Genomic DNA, 27,220 nt, shown 5'->3' on the forward strand with positions numbered 1-27,220 from the left:
TAAGTTGGTATAGTTTTATTGACTACAGTAGAGCAATGCCAGTTTGTCGCTTGAGGATCCAGCCCTAAAAGTTAGCAGTATACTTTTTGGGATAGTAGTAGAATCCAAGACTGCAAAGAGAGACTGGCCTTTTGCTTATAACCTTCTAGCATTCTGTGTGTTTTCCTTAATACTGATAGTCACTAGACTGATATTTTATAAAACAAAATAGAATCCCAGCGTATTATGTCACATCTCCTGTAGTCTTGCAAACTGCTAACAGTTTTTACCAAACTATCCACACTCAGATTCCACAATAACTAATGTAATCCTTGATACGAAAGTCAAATTCTTCATATTGGGATGTTTTAACAGACATAGTTAATGTATGCTGCACACTTTTGTTTAGAAATTTATAGGCAACCAAACTACTTCAATTCCTGCCTGATACCACATGGGGGTCTTATGATAGAATCAGAGAAATGTAGGGTTGGAAGGGACCTTGAAGGGTCATCTAGTCCATCCTCTTGTGCTGATGCAAGACGAAATGTACCTAAACCTATTTGATAGGTGTTTGTCCAGCCTGTTCTTAAAAACCTCCAATGACGGGGATTCCACAAGCTCCCTTGGAAATCTGTTCCAGAACTTAATTATATTAACCGATTATATTTCCTTAGTTAGAATTTTTTTCCTAATATCTAACTTCAGTCTCCCTTGCTGCAGATTAAGCTGATGACTTTTTGTGCACCTGGTTTATAGTAACTTCATCTAGACTATATTTCCCTTATTTACTTATGAGAATGTCATAAAGGACTGCGTCAAAAGCTTTACTGAAATCAGGATGAATCCCATCTACTGCTGCTCCCCATACACTAGGTCAATAACCAGGCCACAGAAGGAAACTAGGTTGGTTTGGCCTGATTTATTCTTGACAAATTCATGTTGGCTATTGCTTATTATCCTCTAGGTTGGTGTTGGGCAACCTGCAGCCCATCAGGTAATCCGCTGGCAGGCCACGAGACAGTGTTTACATTGATCGTCTGCAGGCACAGCTGCCTGCAGCTCCCAGTGGCCACAGTTCACTGTTCCAGCATGTCTCTGTGGCCCACGCCTCTTCCTGCAGCTCCCATTGGCTGGGAACAGTGAGCTGCGGCCACTAGGAGCTGTGGGCGGCTATGTCTGCAGACGGTCAATGTAAACATGGTCTTGTGGCCTGCTAGCAGATTACCCTGATGGGCCACAGGTTGCCCACCATTGCTCTAGGTGCTTACAAATTGATTGTTTAATAATTTTGTTCCTGGAGCTTTCCAGGTATCAGTGAGACTGACTGACTGATTTTTAATTCCTCAGATCCTCTTCATTTCCCTTTTTAAAGATAGGTTCTCCTTTCTCCAGTTCTCCGGGATTTCACCTGTACTCCTTTAGTTCTTGAAGATAATGGCTAAAAGGTGCTGAGATTGCATCAAGTAGTTCACTTAAGTACCCTAGGGTGAATTTTGTCAGATTCTGCTGCCTTGAATATATCTAATTTAATTAAAAATTCTTTAACCTGTTCTTTCTCTGTTTTGGCTGGTTCCTTTTCCCATGTTAATATGAACTGTGTTAAGCATCTGGTCACAATAAACTTTTTTAGTGAGGACTCAAGCAAAATAGGCATTAAACGCCTCAGCCTTAATTAATTGCCTTTAATTATTAGCTCCCTTTCCCTGCCAGATAGTGGACTTATACTTTCCTTTGTCTTTCTCTTATTCCTAATGTATTTATAGAACCTCTTCTTACCCTTTTATGTCTCCTGCTGTTCTTTTTATAGCCCTCCTTAGCAATTTGTCTTTGTTTCCACTTTTTGTAGGATTTCTTTTTGATTTTCAAGTCATTAAAGAGCTCCTGATGGAGCCATTTTGGCCTCTTGCTATTTTTCCTATCTTTCTTTCATATTGGGATAGTTTACTGTTGTACCTTTAAATATTGTCTTTGAGAAACTGCCAGTGCTCCTGAACTTCCTTTTTCCTTAGATTTTCTTGCCGTTGGACCCTACTTACTAATTCTCTTTAGTTTAAAACCCTGTTCCTCTGAGTTCTATTTCTGTTGTTTGTCTTAGAACCACATCTGAATTCTGACTCATTTTCTAAAAACAAAGCAACACATTTTGAGAATTTATTGCTTTAATATTTCTAAATTCAATTTTAAATAGAAGTAAACACTAACTTTAATTTTTATTTCAATTTAGGTGTATATTAACTGCTCTTTATATGATGCATATACAATGTTATTTAAGTAATCTTTCTTTTATAATATGACCACAATTTTAAAATTGCGTCTTTATGTAGAAATTTAGGTTTTGTAGTAATTTAGTGTAAAATGAGGCACTAATTATTTTTAAACATTCGTATCAATGTGGAGATCTTGATTAAGAAAAACATACATAGAATGTAAAGGTTATGTACTCGGCTCTTGATGGGAATTTGCTTATTTTTGACTTGCTAACGTGCGTTCTACATGAAAGTTGGTGGCAAAAGCTTTTAATGTTCTCAAAAATTTTCAAAATAATACCAGTGTGATTGGTAGCATACGTATTTTAAGGAGTGAGAACTGCTGTGACAGGTTTCAGGATTCAAAGGTTCTCTTTCCAGTTGGGCTTCTAACATACTAAGGCTTTGCTGAATTGGGGTTTCAACCTGCTTACCTTTGTTTACCCACTTTAAAAAAAATCATTAACAATTTATAATATATGCAAGTGCCCATCTAGGTGGATTCCTATCTGCTTCTCGTGGGCATTCTGAAGATGAATGTTTGTGAAGTGCTTTGAGATCTTTGTCTGAAAGGTGCTAGAAAAACAAATATTTATATTTTTTTAATTTTGGGGGTCTGTTAAAGCTCCTCTTCTCTATTATTTCTGCTCTTTTCTCTTACCTCCTCTACCTAGGAACTGTACAAGAAGTTTAGAGAATATAATAAAACCCACCATTGTATAATTCAAAATGAATAAAATAAATTAAGAGGAGAGAGACATAGATGAACTGTTAACATATACACTTCCTAGGCAAAGTTCAGGTTGTCAGTTTTAAGGGCTCCTTTATTACTTGGCCTATCAAAAATTCTTTTCAGGTTATCTGTATATGTAGTAGTATTTGCATTTGTAAATTTATCATTACCTCTAGCACCTGGTTACGTTACTGTTAATTGAATGCAACATAAATTACTTGAGAGGGCCAAAGCCCTTTCATTACCCTTCCCTCTAAAAGTTTAAGATGTTTTTCTACAAAATTCCAAATCTTATCAATGGCCCAGGCCATCTACTAGCTTGGGATATGACTTGCAACGAGAGAGTTGTCTGTGTGCAAAATCAGAACTAATGAAACTGTCAGTAACAAGTGACAGAAAAGCTGCTTACAAGTTCTTTGGCTCAGCTCTAAGGCTCAGGAGTTCTTCCACTCTACTCAAGAACTGAGTGCCAAAAGGAAGGCCAGCACTAATTGTAGGAATTTCATGACATTCATGAATTTCATGTCTTAATTCAAAGTAACTGTAAGGGTATGTCTACACTGGAAACTTCAAAGTGTAGCTGCGGGAACGCTCCCACGGCAGCGCTTTGAAGTGCGAGTGTGGTTGCACGCGAGTGCTAGAACAGCTGTCTCAGTGCTCCTGGTAATCCACCTCCATGAGGGAATTAGCTCCGAGTGCTCGGAGCCTGTCTACGCTAGCGCTTTAAAGCGCTCAAACTCGAACCCCTTAGCCAGCAAGTTAGAGTGCTATAAAATGTAAATGTAGACAAGCCCTAAGACCATAAACAATCATTGCCATCTTTCCTGGAGGAACTAACAGGTTTCTTGGCGGTATCAGTCTTCTGACCTCTAACAGATGGTTGAAACAGATGAACCCATTTCCTTCCATGTGGTCTGGTTTTACTGTGAAAAATGCTACTACTCAGTTGTTGTTCTACAACATATCTTTAACTACACTCTTGCTGTTCGCCTTAGATTAGTGCATACTGTTTTGTAACACCAGAATTTTAAAGGTTGCTCTGATGATGGGTAGTCTGTACAATCTATGAATTCTAGTTAATATTAAGAAGCTGTTACTATGATGATTGCTGTATCATGGAATGCCTCTAGGTCTGTGTATCCACCATTGTTGACCAGTCTTTAAGCAAACCCTTCCTCGACAAGGGAAGGACTTGTTGTTAAGGACAATCAACATATGAGCAGGTCTTACCTGGGAAAAACAAAAAGTAACTGTATCCTAGGGGAAGCCAGTTTTCTCCAACATTCTTCATTTGGAGGATGTAAAAAAGTCCAAAATGCAGGACAAAGAAGCCAAGTTATTGAGGTTAGCCTTTAAAAATCGCAGAGCGGGAAGACTGAGGGATTGTCTACACTGGCAAGTTTCTGCGCAGTAAGGCAGCTTTTTACATCTGCTGTTTGAGTGCATACACACTGCCAAGCCACTTTATGCACTTTTGCAGCGCGGGGAAAAAAATCACCTTGATGAGAGACGTAAGGGGTTTTTGTGCAGAGGCTCCAGAGCTCTATTCCCAGTGTAGACACTTAATTACAGGGCAGAAAGCAATCTGCCTCCAGAGCTGTCCCATAATGCCTCAAGTGACTGCTTTGCTCGTTGTTTTGAACTCAGCTGCCCTGGAGACATGCACCCCTTCCCTTTCAAAGTACTGTTTCTGATGGCCTTTGCATGTTGTGCTGATCTGCTCCAGGACATAAAGCAAACCATTAATGTGGAATGTTTGAGCTGTTGAACACAGAGGTAGGGGTGTGTGTGCAAGTGCGCTGTGCAGAGAGCCCAGGGAGGGAGTCGGGGGCTAATGTCAGGGTTTCCCCCGCCTCAGAACTGGTTGCTTCCTGCTGCTGCTGTGAACTTACAAGACAACATGCTGACACACTCTGTCCCCCAAAACACTGTCTCTCCCCCCATTCCGTACACACACACTCCCCGTCACACATTATTCCTTCGCTCCCTCCCGCCCCCCATTGAAAAGCAGCTGGCAATATTGTAGGATGGCCATGGAACAATGGGGTTGGGAAACCTGCGTCATGTGACACCGTGTCTGCTCCATGAGGCATTGCAAACCATTCCCAAAGCACCCTGCAGCCAGTTTCACAGTGGGATAGTTACCACAATGTACTGCTCTCTTTGCCGTAGCAAGAGCTGCTAATGTGGCTGTGCTGCAGTGTCACAAAGAGCACAGTGTGGACATGCAACAGCGGTTTGATTCCAGCATTTTAATAAAAGTGGTATAACTTGTGGTGCAGAAACTTGCCTGTGTAGACATACCCGGTGGGTATGTCTGCACTACAAACCTAAGTCAACCTAATATAGGTTGACTTACAGCCACTGCAGTAATTACTGTGGTGGTGCATGTCCAGGCTATTCTCCTTGAGTCAGTGGTGTATGTCCTCACCAGGAACACTTCAACTGACCTAAGAGGGGCAGTGTGGGAAGCTGAGAGCCCAGTGTCTCGGCTCTGCTGGCAGAAGCCTGGCTGCCCCACAGGCTCCAGGTATCCTGGCTGGCTGGCTGCCCCTCCCCCCACAATCCCTTCCCCTGTTCCACACTGAGAGCAGGGGAAGCCACCCAGGACTTTTTGTCCCCCTGTTCACTGACTCATGAAATTGACAAGGTGATCCGGCTCCTGGTAGGGAGCGGGTGGGGAAGGCTGCTCAGGCTTTTTACCCTGGTTCCTAGCAGGGAGCAGGGTCCAGCCACCCAGTTCTCCACAAGAGCGGGGGATAGCTGGGCTCTGGCTTTCTTGGTAATTTCACGCTTCTTCTGTGAAATTGACAAGCTAGCCAGTACACACTGCATTGTCCTAATTATGCAGCCTTAAGCCTCTTGTGGAGGTGAAGTTATGTTTGTGTACTAGGGCACTTACATTGGTGGGGAGAAGGCTGTAGTTTAGACACTGACATAAATTATGTTGATATAAGCTGCCTTATGTTGATCTAACTAGTGTAGACCAGCCTTGAGGGAACCATACAAGAAGTTTTGGGCAGGAGAGAGGAAGGGGATGGATCAGCCAAGGTCAGAGAAGGCTAACTGAGGAGAGAAGACTCCATATTTGAGAAGAGAACACATATGCTGCAGCAGAAGGGGCCTAGGTAGTTCAAGAGGGCCCTGACCCTAGCACAAAGAAGGCTCAGAAAGTGGTGAGGAAACTGAAGCAGAGAAATGTGTGGAGCAGTGGTCCCCAACCTTTTCGTCTGGCGGGTGCCAGACGAAGGACTGTGGCGGCGGTGGCACAAATGCTGCCGAATTTCTGCGGCGTTTGGGCGGCAACACCTCTCAATGACGTCTCTTGTCGGTGGCAAGTGGCGTCATTGAGAGGCGTCACTGCTGAAACGCTGCAGAAATTTGGCATTTTGGCAGATGCTCTGCCGCTGGCCAGGACGCAGGCGCATTTAGATGCCCCCGCTGGTGCCCGTGGGCACTGCGTTGGGGACCCCTGGTGTGTAGTGTGTGTTTTTTGTATAGTTCTATGTGTTTTTCATGGTATTAAGAAAAGGACTCTGGTTTTAGAATGCTGTACAAAATCGGTTTGTGTGTTACGTTAATGCTGTTCGCATGCTCCTTGAAGAGGTAAACTGTAGGCCCAGAATACCCACATGCTGGAGTTCTGGGAGAGGTTGTGTTTAAGTTATGGGGGAGACTGAGGGATCAGCACTCATTCCAGGGGTTGGGCTGTGTGGTAGCAGCTATCAGGAGAGGGGTGCTAGATAGAAGATCTGCATCCTGAGTGTGCTGAGGGGCCCCACAATAGAAACTGTGCATAGGCCTAAAACATCTAGTGGTTCAGTGGCTGAATCCCCTCACCACAGTCTGGTGAGTGGCCCAGAAGGTGCTAGTTTAGGTCTATACATCTTCAGTTAAGTCAGTGATCGTTTTGGGGATTGTTCTCAATTCTCTGCCCCTCAATTGTTAGTCCTTCATACTTAATCTTGCTGCATCTGACGAAGTGGGTATTCACCCACGAAAGCTCACACTCCAAAACGTCTGTTAGTCTATAAGGTGCCACAGGATTCTCTGCTGCTTATACTTAATCCCTGTTAGACTACTGTAGAGTATTGGGTAGAAAACTAACATACTAACTTAAAATAAATAAATCCATTTTTACATAGCTTGATGGCAAAAGTCAGGATATGTATGGTGAGCTGTTAAGATGGAAGTTGTCCAAAATCTTGGCTTTTGGAAACAGTTTGCATAGGTATAAGAAGAGGAAAATAATACTGTAGACTCTGATGAAATGTGTTCTTAACTGTCATGTGAATCATTCTTGTTAAAAGTTCCTTATCCATATTTCTATGCAAAGGACTTGAAGGTACTTGGAGAACATTTTCTTTTGTACATTTTCTCTTGTTTCACTGCCTGTTAAATCTATAATCCGAGACAAAGGACAGGTGGTCAGAGAGCTTCAGGATGAAGTTTGCGAAACTCCTGGATAATTTTCCTGTAATACATTCCAATAGTTTACAAGCTTGCATTAAAAATTTTAATGATTTTTTTTTTTTTTCTTTTTGAAACATGTAATCAACTTCCCTTAACACTTGTATTGGAACCATAAGCTTTGAGATACTCTGGCTACGAACAGACAACCATTTATGTTGGGTTGTGAATAAGACACTCCCCTGAGCGATGTAAGTTACACCGACCTAAGCACTGTTGTGGACAGCACTATGTTGGTGGGAGATCTTCTTGTGGGAGCTGGAGTAATTAAGTTGACCAGAGAGCTCTCCCTGTTGGCTTAGAGCATCTGTACTAACAGTGCTACCAGGGAACAAGCTGCAAGCTCTGTAGTGTAGCCATAGCCTCAGTTGTGGTTCTGTAGCCTCAGATCTGCCCACACATGGGTTGATTTCAGTTATATTTTTACATCTTACTGCTAATTTGTAACTTTGCAGGAGAAAGTCTGTCTAGATCTAAAATACTTGTGGGTATGTAGAAATTAAAATATGGATTAAAAAGTCATATTACTATGTACAAGCAGAAGATTAATAACTTTTATTTCTGTATAATGGTTTTCATTTTGAAGGACCTCAAAATGCTTTACAGGTTAAATATGTTCATATAATTCACACTAATAAAAGACTGAGTGAGCTATCTTATTGCTACATTATAGTTATACCAAGCAAAACTGATGTTATATTCAGAAATTCTGTATATCATCAATTTTGACAGTATGAACCATTTCCTATTGGAAAGTGCAGTTCTGTTGAAATTGAAATACTTTATGAAATGGTTTGGATTTCACAGCAACTTCATTTTGGAGAAATGAAGAAATAATGTCAGGAAAAAATTTTCCTGCAACATCAAAACATCCCATGTAGACATTTTTTAGAATGAAACAGGGTTTCTTGTTTTGAAATTACTTCATTTTGAATTTTTAAACGTGTTATAAGATAAAATGAAAAAACTCAATCATAATATTTTGATCAACAAACAGAAAAACAAATTTTTAAAAATTTTCTGTTGCAGAGAATTTTGAAATTTTTTTGGTTTCATTCTTATTTTGAAATCTCAAAATGCTTTGCCAAATGGAATTTCTGTCCTCTGTCTAGCTCTATTTGCAGTCTAAGTTAATTCAAGATATAAGAAGTGAATCTAATGATATAAGTTGAAGGTGGGGGGAAGGATACACAAATTGTATGTAAGGGATTGAAATTTGAAGAAGTTAGTTGAAATAGTCCATAACATGCAAACACCATTTGTGTTGGTATTGTTGCTCACTCTTTGATTTTCTCACACATGCACATTGCTAAAAAGCAAGTTGTGTTTTGTGTCGGTTTTGTCAATTCATTATTAGGGATTTAGAACATCATACACATTCTAAAAATGCTTAATATTGCAGTTATAGCCCTGGCTTAGTATCCCTAGTGGACAGTCACCAGTCTGTTGTATGGAACCCAATGTTTCGAGCTCACGTGTTCCTAAGGCCATTGGATCTGAGCAGCATCCAGACATAGTCTCTAGTTCTGGCCTCTCAGGTACACTCTCTGGGGACAGTCTCTGTTTGGCACCCCTCTGTGAAATGGTGGGACCCTGCATTCTAGCTGCTCTAAGGGTCTGAAGACCAGTTGTGAGCCTCCCCAAGTTTCCACAGAAGTTTATACATGCTCTCTCCAGAGCTCCAGCCTCATGGGCACTCTGGTATATCATTTAACCTTTTGAGGGTACGTGGCAGATAATGTAAGGAACACACAGGTTTTGCAAAGGAACATCTTAAATGCTCTCTCCCTCCTCTTTTGCCCCCTCCTCTCTTCCCAGAAAGCACAAGAGATTTGCAGACCTATGGAAAAACAACGAACCTATTCAGGCAATTCTTTCACTCAAGGGTCCTCTTTCCTCTTTGGAGTCCTTTGGGGTTTGATCAGTATCCTTTGGGTGGGGGGCAGGTGTGTCTGGCCCTCCACTCCTCCTGTTCTAATTCTCTGGTTCTGGCAATGGTCTGGCCTTCTCTTGCAAGAAAGCCTGTCCTTTCTTAAAAGTAGGGTCTGACACCTCTTCCTGTTTCTCTTCCCACCTGAGGATTTTCGACTTTCCCTTCTGATAAAGGGTCACTAGAAGTTAATGACTGAGCCTGACAGCCCAATGGAACAATTAGGGTAAGACTGTTCAATTTGTTGATGGCTCTGTTGCATATTCGTAGGAGTTTTAATTCACACTGAAGGTTATAGTCAGAAGTGGAGTTCAAAAAATCAAATACGATTCATAAGTTTACATAGATTCCCCAATCTGTCACAATTGCCTACGAGGTTTTTTAAGCAGTATTTCCTGTAGCGGGATATACTCCTCATCACTTGTTCTAAGGCCACTGTAATGCCCATAGCATAGACATGGCCTCAGAAAGAATAAAATGGTCAGTTGAAAGGTGTGTTAACTGCTTATGCTAAACAATCTGTTGCGCCTTGCATTTAGCTGTGACAGTTGGGATAAGTCTATGCTGCAGTTAAAAGCCTGTGGCTGGCCCGTGTCAGCTGACTTGGGCTTGCAGGAGGTCAGGCTAACAGGCTGTTTTAATTGTGATGTAGATACTTGGGCTGCAGCCTGAGCTCTGGGACCCTCTCAGAGGTCCTAGAGCCTGGGCTCCAGCCGAAGCCCTGTGAGCCCGATTCAGTGGTATGCACCAGCCGTCGTTTTAATTGCAGTGTAGACATACCTTCTGAGTATGTTTCCTAGACCTGAAGAACAGCTCTGTGTAAGCTCTGAAGCCTCTCTCTCTCACCAACAGAAGCTGGTCCAGGGACAGATACTGCCTCATTCATCTTGTCTCTGCATCCAAGCGACAACTAAGGGCTAACATAACAGTTTACAGATAGGTGAACAATGTAAATGTCAACGAGGGAGAGACACTTAGGATAGTACAGAGGGGTGATAACTAGGAACAGTGGGTAAAATTAAGGAAAGTGTTTTGTTTTGTTTTTTTAAGTATGAATATCAGGATGGTTTAGTCTCCTAAAGAAAGTCACAGAAGCTCCATCACTTGAAATTTAAAACTAGCTTAAAAATCACTAGGCTAAAAAATGTACACTAGGGAGCAATCCTGCATAGACTTGATGACCTGCTAGATATTCATTCTAGCTAATCTCAACAATTTTGGGCTTAACCTACTAAGCATTGGTTTCTAACTTATTTTATTCTTCACCACCACTCTCCTCCCTCCCTCAAAGGAATGGGTTACTTCATACACAACACTAATAGACATTGTTTATTAGTTAACTACATACTGCATATGATAAACATACAGCTTATGGTTAAATTTTACTGAATTAATTTGGGGACTAATTCAGGAATCACTTAATAATTTTATAGTATGGTCAGCCCTTCTCTGAATCCAATAAATGTTTGAGTGCTTAGAAGTTCCTGTAACAGTTGAATTGTTATACTTTTTTGTTGGGCACCCCTGAGATCCTCTTCCACTCAGTTACCAAAAACGCAGTTTGATTCCGTAATTCATCACTCAGTTACCTTTTATTTGGCATACAGCAACACTACACCCAAGCTGGTCAGGATCAAACAAGGAGTAGATGCAGGGTACATCACAAATCCAAAGCTACACAGCAAATCTTTTTTCCTTCTATACATCTTTACTAACACTTGCATTCGTGGCTATACATTGCATCACTTGCATCTAAGTTAGCCTTCCACAACATATGATGATCTGGATGTGCTGAAAGTCTCCATTCATAGGGAAAAATTTCCCTGTAGTGTGTAGTAAGTATCAAATTTGCCCAGAATGCATGATTTCTTAAGAATGGTGTACTTGATTAAAGGAGAAGAGAGTATTTAATAGCTTGATGTAATGTTCATCTAATGTAAATATGGCATTAGGTTCAAATTTGCATGGTTTTTTGTTTTCCCATTTTTGCTTCTTTTTAAGACTAACTACTTAAAACATTAGCTTATGTTTTATTTTAGGCTTTACAGAAAAATTTCTCTCTGTACTGACACTAACCATGAGAAACTTTAGAGCTAAAATGAATCTTCAAATTGAGGTTGGATATGAGAGCAAAATCTATGGGGATGCTAACATGCCTACATAATGACCACAAAGCAATGCGTTACATCAGTATTCTGTGCTGGTGCTTTCTCTCCCTTCCTCTGCTTTCTGTTTGGAGTCACATTATGCAGCCTTAGGGTTTGTCTACATGGTGGGGTAATGTGCTCGATAGGGATGTGATTTCCAAAAGTCATCCCCCTTATGGGATCTTAGATCCTGAGTTCCAGACCAAGCCCAAAACTGAGTGAGAGGCAGGCAAGGGGGGCTCCGTTTGGAGTGCTGACAGCTAATGTTTGCTCGAAGAGAGAGGCAGTGGAGGGGGGAGGGTGTTGGGGTCCGTTCTGGCGATCTATGAGAAAAACAGAAACAGCTGCTATTTCCTTTCAGTGAGTGAAAGAGAGAGGCGAGGGAGGAAGAGGGTTCTGAACTTACAAGACAGAATGCTGACACACTCTCAGCACTCCAAAAACCCACTCTCTCTCCCCACGCTCCCTGTCAGACTCCACCCCATCCCCATTTGAAAAGCACATTGCAGCCACTTGAATGCTGGGATAGCTGCCATAGTGTACTGCTCCCAATGCAGCTGCAAATGTGGCCATGACAGTGCGCTGTCAGCTGTCAGTGTGGACAGATTGCAGCGCTTTCCCTACTCAGTTGTACGAAGGCAGGTTTAACACTCAGCGCTGTACATCTGCAAGTGTAGCCATATCCTTAGGTTAATTTGTAAAAAACCAAATTGAACTACAGTTAGGCAAAGGCCACTGAATCAGCACTGACTACATACTTTGGGGATGTGTATTCTAGTTTAGTTAAAACTAGTATTGTTCGGTATTTATTTCCTCTAACTTACAAGAGGAACAATCATAATAAATGAATTGTAAGATTATCTAGTTTCATGTTGATTTTATGTATAGCTGTGGTTACCTGAAATTTTAAGAACTTCAGATGAGTATGACTTTTGTATCCTCCTTTTGAAATGCCCATTTCATAAAACAGTCCTTCTGCATGAGTCAGAGTAGAAGTGTTTCCTACAGAATAGCGCATTAGGGAACTGATTTTCTTCTGCCTCTAGCAGTGAAAGAAGACCTGCTAAAATCAGAGTAAAGCTCTCACTTAAGTTCTACCAATAGGTCCCACATGCTGCGGACAGTAGTTTATTTGGCTGCTTGCTAAGATGTAATCCTTTAGCTGTAGAAGCAGATAATTGCTGTTTGCCTTCTTCAGAGAGCTATATATCACAGATCCTGATTTGTGGGGGTGGCTTTGTTTTTTGGATGCATTTTAAATCTGGAAGCAGATTTTAGCATTGACATTTTCAAGTTCAAATGCACATTGTATTAAGATTTGTGTGATACGTCATTTGTGTTGCTTGTCCCACACCCTTCCTTCCTCCCACCCAACCATTTCTCTTAATGGTTGTGAATTATGAAGTTCTGCTGATATTTTCCAATGTGAATGATGAATATTTAAATGTAGAATATTGTCACTGATAGATTCTTTCTGCCCATAGGCTCGGGTGATGTATGACTTTGCTGCTGAACCTGGAAACAATGAGCTGACAGTTAACGAAGGGGAGATCATCATAATTACCAATCCGGTAAGAGAAATCACATGGAAACCAGACTACAATGCACTGACCTACTTCTAGGGGTTTGTGCTGAAAAGAGAGGTTGAGTGGCATCTAATGGGAAAGCTCTTGCACACTTTCCCTTCCTCCCTCTAGGGTAAAGGCAAATAAATTAAATCCAAAAGACTATTCCAGTAATGGTAAATTTAAATTAATAAAAGTAAGCTCAGAGGACAATTAGGCTTGACTTTACTCCTCTGTACCTAGGCATGTTAGTGGTCTCTGATCAGTATTGTCCTCTCGTACATCTGTACTTTAGTGCCATGTCACAAGAACCATGCGAATGATAGTGACACCATTAAACCTGAATTTATTGTCTTTTTTTTTTTGAGTTGAGGTAGTCATTCAGCATTTTTATGTAGTCTCTCTGTTTTTGCACTGATTGTTTGTTTGTATTTCAATGGTCATTCTAAAATACTGATGAATTTCAACTTAAAACATTTTTCACATTCAAATCTAAATGTTGTCCAGATGCAAAGACGCCAGTTTACATGGAGGCTTTAACACAGCAAAACTTCTGTTTCTAATTGATCCTTTTATTGTTAGGGTAGTGTTCATGGAATGAGAGAGAAATATTAAAGCTCTGTTCTTGTAAAAAGCTTAAGCTTTATGCAAAACTTTGTGCTATCTGAGTAGTTTCATTAAATTAAATGGGATTATTCAAGTGTTATGAGGTTCTCTACAAGCTTAAGTCTTTGCAGAATCAGCAATTTTGACTTCCCTAACTAAATATCAATCAGATTTTAGGAAATCTTTTAAATCTTTTCTACCAGAATTACTGGTAACACTTGCAAACATATTATTTTTTTAATTCACGCTTTATTATTTATGCTATATGTATTTTTGTTGTTTTTATATTTTACTCATCTTGGCTAGTGAAAGACTATTTTTTGCTGTTAGTCCATTGTTGTTAGTCCATAGTCTCATAGTAAAGCTCTATAATGGGTTGCTGAAGCTCAGTAGAAATAGATTTTGCTTCTGTATGAACACTTTAATTGAAATTTGGCATCCATAAAAAGTAATGAAAACATCTCTATCAAGTTTTATCGAAAACCTTTTCTCTTGTAATAAGTTAGAGTATCTCTACGCTGCAGTGTAAACCTGTGCTTGGGTCTGGGCTCAAGCCTAACCCCTCTTATGTCTACACTTTAATTGTGCTAACCCAGGGCTTGAACTTGGGGTCTAGGCTCCTGGGGGGGCTGAGCTCTATTTAAGCTGGGACCCAGAGTACGAGCCCTATTGCTTTGCAGTGTAGACGCAGTCCTGCTTGACTTGGGTTCTGGGAGTCAGCCAGAAGTATCCCACAGTTCCATGAGCCAACTTCCTTATTCCTCTCTCTCTCTCTCTCCCCCCCTCCAACAATCTGCAGTTCAATCTGTTAAAAATGGAAGCAACCCCCCTCTTTGCAAAAGCAGCAGCTCAGGTCTGTGTTAACGCATTCTCTTCTAATCACTGAGCTGCCCCCTCGGTTTGCAATGGAGAGTAAACTGATCAAGACTTCTGTAAAGCAAGCTTCGTCCTGATGATTATGTGCAGAACAGGCAGTACAGTTTTCCCACAGTGCACCATGGTCCTAGTGCTAGAGCAGCTACATGTGGAGGGTGGGCAAATAGGGACTTTGGGATATGGTTACTTTGAGTGGGTCTACACATTGCAGTGCGGATGCCTGAGCCCTAGGTTTGAACATGGGATGGAAAAGCCTTTATGTAGGTTTAAAATACCATGTAGATGCTTAAGCCCAGGGTTTTCTAACACCGGTCAGTTGACTCGAGTCCCACTAACCCAAGGCTTACATTGCAATGTAGACATACCCTTAATGTCCAAGCATCTGTCTTGTGCACCAGTCAAAGGTGGCCTTTAGTTTTGGGTCCTGGTTCATCAAAGCACTTCAGTGAATTATAATTCCTATTGAAGTCATTGGAACTAGCATGTACTTAATTTCAAGCACTTGCTTAAATGCTTCGTAGAGTTAGGGCCCTGGTGAAGAACAGGGAGCTAGAGAGCATCAATAGAAGTGTTTTCAAAACGTAGCGCTAGGCATTTGAGAACTTCAGGAAACTGCTTATTCAGTGGCTTAGCTTGGTTCACATTGATCAGGCAACCTGTGTGTAAATATTAGCAGATCATTCAAACAAAAACCTTCAAAAATTGTTTCAGTGAGTGTTGACTGCGCCTTTGTTTGTATATAAATGTCCCTTCAGTAAGATGTAGTTGAAGATTTGTCGTCAATATAAATCTCCATTTATCTTTCTATAAACTTTATTTGGTTTTGGTTTTCTCACTTAATATACTGAAAATGAATATATATTTGAACAGTTGAGATTCAGAAATTTGAAGGTCAACAGAGATTCTTTATCATACACAGGCCTAATTTACCATGTATGAATCAGCACATTATGGTTGAGAGACATTTCAATTTCTAATAGGCCCAGTTTATTCCTGGTCATGTTATCCTGATATCAACCCTAGTCAACTTCATTTATGAAGGCTGCAAAGCCTTAAGTATCTTGTTCTTTAGTATACGTATTATGGTAGTATCTAGTGGCTGCAGTCAGGTCTAGAGCCCCTTCCCCCCTTGTCTTATGCACTGTACAACACTTTTCAAAAAGCAGTTTCTGGCTCCAAGACCTTACAGACTAGACAGACAAGAAAAAGGATGGGAGGAACTATTCTCTGAGTTCTTTGGTGTGGCATTCATCTGCCATAATGCATGAGACAGTCCCTACTCTTCCTGCAGTTCCCTACCTCCATTCAGTTCCAACTTCTGCAGCAAATGAGGTGGGGATCCTACAGACAGCCTTATTGACTATGCAACTCTGGTTCATTCCCTGAGCATTGTCTGTCCTGTGTGTTGAATGAGGCAGGGGTACTGTACGAACAGTATGTGATTAGGACTTCAAGTCTTTTATCATCATGCATGCACACAAAGGGGATGAATTAAGGTTGTGTGTGCAACCTTAACTTTTCAAGTTCTTTTAACTTTGCAAGCTATTGTTATGTTAACTTAGCTTTTTAATAATTTCCTATGATTTTGAAAACGGTTAAAATTCACAACAGCTGTGTGAGGGAGGCCTGGTCAATATTATCCTCCTCTTACAATGAGAAAATTGATGCTCTGAAAGGTTGAAATCAATTTGCCCAAGTTCTCAGTCACACCTTTCTCTCAAATATTATTTTGAAATATCAACTACAAAACCATAATAGATGCTGAAGTATGCTTTAATGTAGAGAAAATATTTGTATAATGCTTATTTTTATTTCTTTAGGACATAGGTGGAGGTTGGTTGGAAGGAAAAAACAGCAAAGGAGAGAGAGGACTTGTTCCAACAGATTATGTTGAAGTAAGAGACCACAATATTACAATACAGAAAAACTTGGGTAAAGCAGAGCCACAGCAGATTTCATACTTTTTATTTGTTTATTTCTTTTAATATTGGAAAACTTCATTTAATTCTCTAGACTGAAACTCTGATGAAAGATGGCAGTACTTAATTCCACTAAAACTCATTTGTATTAATAGTTTAGAACAGTGGTTCTTAACCTGGGGTGCACGCACCCCCTGGGGATGCGAAATGGCCTTTCCGGGGGTGCGAGACATGCCAGATTTCTTTTAGAAGGTAAACTGTCCAAAACACAAATTAAGCACAGGCATGTAAGTACAACTACTTTGTTTCATCAGACCTATGCATTTATTAACATTATACATTTTTTAAACGATTACTGTAATATACAAACCAAAAATACATCTAGATTTAAAGAACTGACCTACGTCAATGATTTTTGATAAGGGGTGCAAGAACATTTTGAGAACCAAAGGAGTGCAGACTGCAGTAAAGGTTAAGAACCACTGGTTTAGAAGGTCAGATTAAACGTGTGTGTGTGTATAAAATTTTTAAAGTCAAGTGATCATATCATACTTACTGCCTATTCTAAGGATAGAGAGTAGATATAGTAACTTCTGGTAAATGCTGACTTTTCAGTGCTGTCTAGTGTACTGTATCTCCTTTAGAGAGAGGAGAAATTATAAGTAGTGGAGACTGCTAATCTGTAAAATGTTAATTTCACTGACAAACTATCACTGGTAGTTCACAAGAGAACCAAAAATAATACGCACATCCTGTTCCAGAATAATTGAACAAGTACAAGAATGAGGATTTATTTTTTACAAAAATCTGATTCTGGTGTAGACTTCCCCCCCCGACAAATTATGTGGTGATGCAGCTAACAGGTCATTGCCTGTTACATGGCCATACAAAAATAGACTTCCTGCCCTCTTCCAGTCCCCATAAAATAATGGGCCATACTTGTTGTTTATACCCAAATTTGATATATTGTTGAATGCAGGAAGTGTACACAATGCTCTGGATTGTTAATTTGGAGCTGATTGTATTGTCTGCTGTTAAAGATGGAATTGTATCAACTCATTTTTTAAATCTTTTAATTTCAGCAGTTCTAGTGACCCTGAGAACAGTTGAAATAACAGCATGTAAAATATGTCATTCTTATAGGAAATAAGTTGTGTCTTAAAACAGCTTTGTCTGTTTTCAGATTCTAACTGAAAGTGGATTTTCTTGTGGCAATTCAGTAGCTGACCAAGCCTTTTTTGATTCCCTCTCCTCAAGTACAGCTCAGATCAACTCAGCTGCTAAAAACAACCAGGTACATCATCATTTTCTTTTTGGCACTGCAGACATAGTAGGTTCTATTGACAACACTGCTTATGCTCCTAAGTTCCGTTACGAACGCACTGGGAATGAAGGTTGTTTGTAACTCTGAAATGTTCATAACTGAACAAATCGTTATGGTTGTTCTTTCAGAAGTCTACAACTGATCATTGACTTAATACAGCTTTGAAACTTTACTATCCAGAAGAAAAATGCTGCTTTCTCTGTATTTTTTAGTAGTTTACATTTAACACAATAGTGTACTGTATTTGCTTTCTTCTTCTTCTTTTTATTTTTGTTCTCTGCTGTATCTGATTGTATATTTTTAGTTCCAAATGATGTGTGTGGTTGCGTGGTCAGATCGTTACTCTGAGTTTCTACTGTAAGTCCTCACAAAAAGCATGGAAAAAGCAGTTGTGATGGAAATATCTAAAATTTTGCTGAAGATTAAAAATCAGCTCATTTGTTCATCTTGTGTAATTTTAGAAATGCTGCTGCTTCAAAAACTAGCATAATTCTAACATAAATTAGAAATAAGAAAATAAGCAATTATTTTTTTCTTTTCCTGCATAAAGCAAAATCATAGAAATCTGTGAACTAAACAAAACCACCTCGCTATATTTTCCTCTTTTGTACTCTGATCTTGTCAGAATGTACGCCTCCAATAATTTTGGTTATTAGCAGCATCTGCTTGTAGAATTGCAACTTCTAAGATCTGATATTCTGACCTGTATAAAAGAACTCTACCTTCTTTTCCATTTTTCTGTGGAGTGCCATGCAAGTTTATGACATTGTAGAAAAAATATTATACATTATTATCAAAATAACTTTTTTCAGCTCTCAGCAATAAAGGTTTTCTTTTTACTTGGCATGTCTGGATCTGGTATTTGCTGTTTGTTTACCATGACTTTATAGCAGGTCAGTTCAGGACTTAAAAGGACCACTCAGCAGTGTGCCATTTTGTGAGTAGGAAACTATCTACCTTCTCTTATGGCTGCAAAATAACCTTCCATAGGTGAACCAATGCAGAGCTATCTTCCTGAGTCTGAGGACAGATGACTCTGTGCTTCTGCTGCTAGCAGCAGAGTGAAACTCACAAGACCCTGCTCAGTTTCACTGCTGCTCTTGATAATCCTGTGGACTTCAGTGAAACTGACGTTAGTCCTATTGATTTCACTCATCTACTGCACTGAAAAACTATGAACAGTGATTATGGAGTTATTGTGGGAAGATTTCTCAGGCTGTGGGGAGGGAGAGGTGGGAAGAGGGGGTCAGCTGTTAGTTCCCTTCCTTTCCAAAGTCAGGAGGCTCTCAGGGTATATGGAGAATGAAAAGTGTAAGATCCTCTCCCTTTCCACAGCCAGAGTAGGTGGAGTTTCAAATTTATCAGGCTACTGCTATCTGGAGGTCAACATCATTATTTATTATTAATTATTATTACATATTTGTATTACTGCAGCACTTAAGAGCCCAAGTCATAGAGACAGAACAAAAGGACTGCATGAAAGGACTGCATTCAGCAGCATCATTTGCAGCAGTTGAGGGGGATGGGGCTGATCTTCTTACTTGGGCACTGTCCTCGACATTACAAGAGAGTGGATATAGTAACTTCTGGTAAATGCTGACTTTTCAGTGCTGCCTAGTGTACAACGTATGTTGTGTAGAGCCATCTAACATGCAGGTAGCTATGGAGTCAAATGGACATTGGTATGTTATGAATATCAAACTTCAGTTCCAAAAGGAAATAATTTTTTGTATTGTTTAATCTGTAAGTGCCATATTAGGTAGGTATCTATACATGCCTGGAGCTCACTCTTTCAAATCTTTTTATTACAAAATGGAGACTTCTAGTTTAGATCTAGCCAACAACTGAGCTCAGCACATTTAAGGAGATAAATGATATTTGAATACAAACTAGAGTATGTGGTGGTCAAGTATCTTTTTATTTAAAAAATATTGTTGTAAATTGATTAGCTCATACCTAAGAAATTGTTTTGAAATTCTCAAATGAGAGCATGCACTCAGGGCTTGAAGAATTTCCAACATATACTTCTACGAAAAGCTGAATCTCTATACTCTCCTGTCTCCCATCCTAACCAGTCATAGATATTTAGTTTCCCTTGACACATCTTCATTTCCCCAGCAAATCAATCATGCCCTCAGATGGTCTACTAATGACGTTTCCTTGCTCCATTTATGCTGACTCCAAATCACTTCTGCTTTTGAAAATCACTCCTCACTTCTCCCCTTCTGTCCCTGCCCTCCAAAATTAAAAGTTCTACTTCCTGCTCTGGCTTTCCTGGCACACAAGAGGGCCTTGGTTTCCCATCTCCTCCTCAACCTGGACCCTCTGCTCCTCTCTTCCACCTCCCATGAAAATAACAGCAACTCGGCACCTGCTCTGCTCCATGTCTGCCCTTCCACATCCTGTGAAAACAGTAATGTCTTCAGCTGCTTTACACCCTCCTGGAAAAAGAATTGGCACTGCCTAAGTTATTATTCCATTCCTTCCTGTCATCACCCCTGGAGGAGAGCTTTAGTGCCCATGAAACTCTTGGTGCTTTCCACACACCACTGTTGCCAACTCTCATGATTTTATGGATGTATCATGGTATTTGTCTTTCTTTAAAGCCTTAGCTCTGGAAGTCAGTTGACTTGCATGAGAATCTGTTTCTAATTTAAAAAAAAAAATTTCTCATGTTTGCAGAGAAATGCTTGAAAATGTGAGTCAGATGCTGTCTAAAGCCCCCAAAACCAGAAGGAAAATAAGATTTCAATGTATTTTTTTTAACTTTCATGATCTTTAATTTTTTTGTTTGTTTGTTTGGCTGACTCATTTTGAAGCTGTTGAGTTTGGTAATACTGAGAGACACAGGAAGACAAAAGTGTCTACCTCAGCTTACGCCACTCTGATCACTTGCCTGGAACCTTTGCCTACTTACCCAAAATAACCAGGCAGGTGGGTTTTTAAAGCCCTTCATCTAGATGTGCTTTAAGAGACTGAAGTATTCAAAATTTTGGGCTTTCAGTACGTGCTCCCATCCTAGGTGTGCCACAGATTTAAAGTGATAACACTGCTCACACATGTACTTTCTGGTGATATGAGAGAGAAAGAAAAGGAAGTTCTGCATGGAGCCCTGACAATTCTCCAACTCTTCTTTTCTTCACTACTCTCTCTGGCCACTGGCCTTCCAGTGGTGGATTGGACGAGATTCCCAACTGCACTGCTTCTTAAAGGGACTCTGTCAGCTTAAGTTACACATCTGACCCAAAACTTTTACCGTATGACCAATAACACCAATGATTGCTATGACTGAAAGATTAGAGAGAAGAAAACAGTGTTTTTTTCAGTGGTTACTTTGTGCATTAGGCAATACTTTTTTTAGTCAGTTTCATTGTTTCTTCCAGTTTTTCTTTTTTTTGTTCTCTTGTGTGTATCTGGGGAGGTACCACTCAGTAGGAGGTTTCAGAGTAGCAGCCGTGTCGGTCTGTATCTGCAAAAAGAACAGGAGTACTTGTGGCACTTTAGAGACTAATAAATTTGACCATAAGCTTTCATGGGCTACTGCCCACTTAATCGAATGCATAGAATGGAACATATAGTGAGGATATATATTTATATACATGCGCGCGTGCGCGCACACGCACACACCATGAAAAGGTGGGAGTTGTCCTACCAACTCTAAGAGGCAAGCGATGCCTGCCTCAGCTGGGGCAATCCACAGGAAGGGCCCGGCTTGGGTCCAGAGTTGCCACCACCCCCTGGCAGAGGGCTGCGCCTCGTCCAGCTGTGGCTTGCGCCCAGCCCCACTTCACACCCCAGCCGGACCGACCCAGCCCTTAGAGCGAATCCTTATCCTAAAGTTACAGATCCGGCTTGCCAACTTCCCTTACCTACATTGTTCTAACATGCCAGAGGCTGTTCACCTTGGAGACATGCTGCGGATATGGGTACAGACTGGCGCGAGATTATGCCCCTACTCTACTTGTGCTACATTGATGACACCTTCATCATCTGGACTCATGAAAAAGAAGCCCTTGAGGAATTCCTCCATAATTTCAACAATTTCCATCCCACCATCAACCTCAGCCTAGACCAGTCCACACAAGCAGTCCATTTCCTAGACACTACTGTGCTAATAAGCGATGGTCACATAAACACCACCCTATACCGGAAACCCACTGACCGCTATACTTACCTACATGCCTCCAGCTTCCATCCAGGACACACCACATGATCCATTGTCTACAGCCAAGCTCTAAGATTCAATCGTATTTGCTCCAATCCCTCAGACAGAGATAAACACCTACAAGATCTCTATCAAGCATTCTTAAAACTACAATACCCACCTGCTGAAGTGAAAAAACAGATTGACAGAGCCAGAAGAGTACCCAGAAGTCACCTACTACAGGACAGGCCCAACAAAGAAAATAACAGAACGCCACTAGCCATTACCTACAGCCCCCAACTAAAACCTCTCCAGCGCATCATCAAAGATCTACAACCTATCCTTAAAGATGATCTCTCACTCTCACAGATCTTGGGAGAAAGGCCAGTCCTCGCTTATAGACAGCCTCCCAACCTGAAACAAATACTCACCAGCAGCCGCACACCATACAACATAAACACTAACCCAGGAACCTATCCTTGCAACAAAGCCCGATGCCAGCTCTGTCCACATATCTATTCAAGTGACACCATCATAGGACCTAATCACATCAGCCACACCATCAGGGGCTCGTTCACCTGCACATCTACCAACGTGATATATGCCATTATGTGCCAGCAATGCCCCTCTGCCATGTACACTGGCCAAACCGGACAGTCTCTACGCAAAAGAATAAATGGACACATCTGACATCAGGAATCATAACATTCAAAAACCAGTAGGAGAACACTTCAACCTCTCTGGCCACTCAGTAACAGACTTAAAGGTAGCAATTTTGCAACAGAAAAACTTCAGAAACAGAGTCCAACGAGAAACTGCTGAACTTGAATTGATATGCAAACTAGATACTATCAACTTAGGCTTGAATAGAGACTTGGAATGACTGAGCCATTACACACATTGAATCTATTTCCCCATGTTAAGTATCCTCACAACTTCTTGTCAAACTGTCTTAAATGGGCTATCTTGATTATCACTACAAATTTTTTTTTCTCCTGCTGACAACAGTTCATCTTAATTAGCCTCTTAGAGTTGGTTTGGCAACTCCCACCTTTTCATGTTCTCTGTATCTATATATATCTCCTCACTATATGTTCCATTCTATGCATCTGATGAAGTGGGCTGTAGCCCACAAAAGCTTATGCTGAGATAAATTTGTTAGTCTCTAAGGTGCCACGAGTACTCAGTAGGAGGGGAGAGAAAAAAACACGAGAAACAGGAAAATGTGATTGTAAAACCACAACAATTGGCAGGAGGCTGTGGGCAGATATATCAAACTCCTTTTAACTAGCTTTCTTTTTCTTTAACAAGATTTCAAGTTGATAACCTTTTAATTGCCCAAGATCGTGGATGTGCCTGTCCAACACTCTTCAAATTCTGCGGTCCTTGCAGGGGCCAGAAATCACTGGGGCTTTGCCCCAAGTGGCAGTGCAGAGACACTAGCTTTAGACCACTAAGTGGATCAGTCCTAATGGGCAAATGCATTGTCTGCTAATCTTTTTGAAAAGGCTTCAGAATTACATAAAATATTGAAGTGATTTATGTGAAAACTATTGGTACTCATTAACACAATTTAAAATCTTATTTACAAGAGGGAGCTAACTTGGTGCATGCTAAAGCAGATCTATATTTTAAAGTATATTTTAGAGAGGTGGTCTTCACACCTGCCTTGCTTTCCCATGTATACTGAAACAAAAACAATGGAATTTTCTTCAGCTTTGATTTTTGAGTCACTTCCAGGAACTGTAACCAGAATGGATTTCCTGTTTTGTAAATACTGTACTTTATTCAAGATAGTTTGTCTTGCACAACTGAATGATACTCATTTATTGCAAGGAATTATGTTGTCTGATCTGGAGCCAATTGTTATGTCCAGTTGTTAGTAGATTTAAAAAATGTGGACTTCATTATTGTGTTAGTTTTTTGAATTCTAATCAAATATTGACCTATCAGAATGATCTTTTTTTCTGAAAAGGTATTGCCTGCTTGGTAGGATCCTGTTGATCTTTGGGACGTTTCAGAATGCATGCTTGAACTACAAGTGTCTGTTTCATTCTAGTTGGCTCTGTTAAGTAATCCTTATGAATTTTCCCATTGATGATGAATAGTAATGTTACTATAATCAAGGGTCTGCCAACAATTCTGATGAACATTTCCCAATTTCAGTGTCCGTATTCTAGCAGCAGAGTTTGTCAAGTGGAAAACTGATACTGTATATAAGATGCTCGTGCATTTATACACGTTAACTTTTTAAAAAAATGTAAACAAATATGAGTGTCCTATTTGTTTGTTTAGTATTTTGAGAGGGGGAAAAAAAGTGAGATACTTAACTTTGAAATAAGACCATTTTACATGTGTATTAATGACATTACAAACCAGTTGGGCCAAACATCCTTAGCAAGACATGTATTCATTGTTCAGGTTAGGCCATATCTACGGTTATGAGCAATCTTGGTAAAACAGATAACTTAGAGATGCATTTATTTATATGCATGATAGACCACAGTATGTGTAGCTACCAAAAGAAGGATGTCGTAATGGGTATGTTTCCACATATAGTAGCAACTCTATGGACTTTGTTGTTATACCTTTTTTTAAAAAGATTAAAAAAAGGACAAAAAATAGTGTGTTTTTGCTTGAATATTTTTAGTGGGTAGCAGGATTTTATCTTGAAGTAAAAGCTAGAAACATAGTATGAATAAGATTTGTAAGTTCACTAGCTACTGCAGGTTAAAACTTAAAGGCTATCCTTCCTTGTGTTTCAGAGCTTAAGCTGATCACCAGTTGTCATTGAGGGCAAGGCTGTGTAATGTGAAGTGACTTTAGAGTATCAAGCATTCAGCTGTACGTTGATAACTAAAAGTATTTAGATAAGTTGTGCCTTTTAGATTAGTTTTGCTTTCATTTTCTTGACACCACTTCTCTGAGGGGAAAAATTATTTCTGTCCCAAAATGACTGTAAGAGTCTCTAGTTCCTGATTAAAACATGTATCCTGCAAGTTCAGCTTTTTTAATTGGAAGCTTTTTTGTGTCCTGTTGCAAAATTTCTAGCGTTCATTTGACAAAGTTCTATGAAAATAGTTAGTGTTTTGCAGAAGTAAATGCTAAAATCAAAAAGACACTCTTCCATTCTCTACCATTATCTCCAGGCAGACGGTTTCCTCTTTAAAAAAAATGTATTTTTTTTCTTGGAAAGAATCTTTCCGTACATTGTTCAAAGAAAGTTTGAGCTAAATAATATTGTCTGGTTTTGAGTTATGAGTGTGTGGGAAGGGGATGTGGAGGTTGAGGGAAATAGCTTGTATTTTTTTTTTTAAAAACAATAGGAAATTTGTCACTTGTAACATAACTCAAACTTGGCATGACAACTGTCCTTAGTGAGGAATGCGAATCAAGGCAAATTTAGAAAAAGATTTTGTATCTTTTGAAAGCGAATAGCAGTTAGTTATGTGTTTGTGTGTGCAAACATAGAACTGTATAATCTGATAATTTGCCTTGGGATAAAAATTCGCTGATTTGTTCCAATTTGGCATAAATTACATATTGTGTATTAAACACCTGGGAGAAGGTTTGCAGCTGGGGGAACTCTGATCTGTCCATATAGTGGAAGGAAGGATTTGGCCAGCATCTGAACTCTCAATGGGGACAAAGGAAGCAGTTCCACAGCGCTTGGACTCCTTTGCATGTTCAGTGGAGGGGTCAGCTGAGCTGGTGGAGTCCTACTGCTAGTTCCATGGAAAAGCCAGTTGTCTGAATGAAATGTACCTTACCTGTACTCTACAGTTCTTACAGGAATGATACCAGTGCAGTGTTACTCCTACATAATAATATGGTTTCATAAGAACTGTGTTAATGTCTGAATGTACATCAGAGAACTTTGCACTGATTCTGTTTGATGAAGTTCAGACTTCATTTATTGCCTGGATGCTCTAAAGATTTGTGGAACTTTTCCTCTTTCCACTCACCTTTATCTTACAAAGACATTCCATCCTAGCTCCTGTGAAAAATACACATTTCATCCAAAACATTTTTGGGGCAGATCCTCAGCTGGTGAAAATTGAAGGTGAGGAGCCATGAGAACACTAGCTGAGTCTGCCCTTTTTTGTGTTTTCGAGTAAAGGTTGATAAATGAATAACGTAGAAGGCAATTCTCAGAATGAAATTTGTCGGTGTAGAAACTACACCATGTTGCATATACTATGTGGGTGGTGATGTGGTTGGTTGGGTTTTTTCCCCCATGTACTGTAATTTTAAACTTTTGATGTTCACATCTACTTATGTAGATACTATATATTTCATGGTATGCACTTCAGAAAATAACACAATGCCTTGGAATCCTACACAATGCTCAGTGTAAGAATCTGCCCATGTGGAGCTGTTGTAGGACTAGGGCCTAAAGCATTAATTCACGCACTTTACAAAACCATTAACCCCTCCCTCCCTCTGAAAATATTGCATATGTGCAGTATGGCAGAGTGAAGAGTCCTACAGCAATGTTAATCCATATTTATTTGCCCGTATGTAGTAGTTTCTGTTGAACAGATACCATGGAATGTTCCTTTTAGCTGAATGTATACCACAAAATAGACAGGGGGTTGTCCAGTGTGGAAGAGTTAACACCATTATAGGGACTGTATCTTGTGAAGTGTACTAATTTTTTGCTACTTTAGCTTCTCAAGCTTAACTTTGCATAAATGTGAATGTATAAAGACTTCAGACATCCAATTTTATGTTCAAAAAAGATTCAGCTTTTGATGTGCATAACATATTGTAAATATAGTCTAATAAGGCATATGTGTGTGTGTGTGTGTGTGTGTGTGTAATATATATTCCAGGTTCTCTTGTCATGGACGAGACAAGAGAACCTGGAATTGATGGAATGCTACTACAACAGTAGACCTAATGAGAAGGGATATATGAAATGTATGAGGGGACTATGGATGGACAAAAGACCTACATCCACACTTACTGAGAAACAGCTAGTTACCCAACAAATGCTTCACATTGAAAGAGGAAGCTGCTCTCACACTTGAGATAGATCAACGCTCATTACATCCAGATCAGAAGACCTGGAAGACAATGTGGATGTGCAGCCCACACTGAAGCTGAAAACTTCGCTGCCCACCCCCTCTCATTGCAAGCACAGCAGCTGATAGAGGCATAAGATCATGGAGAAACTAGCCACAGTCAATCCACGAGACCGGATTACCAAGGGCTTCAGGTGGAGAAGACATCGATAGTATGTTAGAAGATGCCAATAGACCTCATGACAATCTAT

At 40.1% G+C, this 27,220-nt stretch overlaps 1 protein-coding gene across 1 annotated transcript in view; it reads left to right on the forward strand.

Moving 5' to 3' along the window:
* SNX9 (sorting nexin 9) overlaps positions 1-27,220 on the forward strand; it is a 101,821-nt gene that overhangs the window by 18,805 nt on the left and 55,796 nt on the right. Inside the window, exons 2-4 of the mRNA XM_032778349.2 lie at positions 12,993-13,079; positions 16,376-16,450; positions 17,658-17,768. Of these exons, the coding sequence (XP_032634240.1) occupies positions 12,993-13,079; positions 16,376-16,450; positions 17,658-17,768 (273 nt within the window). The remainder of the gene's footprint in view (positions 1-12,992; positions 13,080-16,375; positions 16,451-17,657; positions 17,769-27,220) is intronic.

The sequence above is a fragment of the Chelonoidis abingdonii genome, chromosome 3 (assembly GCF_003597395.2).
Source record: "Chelonoidis abingdonii isolate Lonesome George chromosome 3, CheloAbing_2.0, whole genome shotgun sequence".
Lineage (NCBI taxonomy): Eukaryota > Metazoa > Chordata > Testudines > Testudinidae > Chelonoidis > Chelonoidis abingdonii.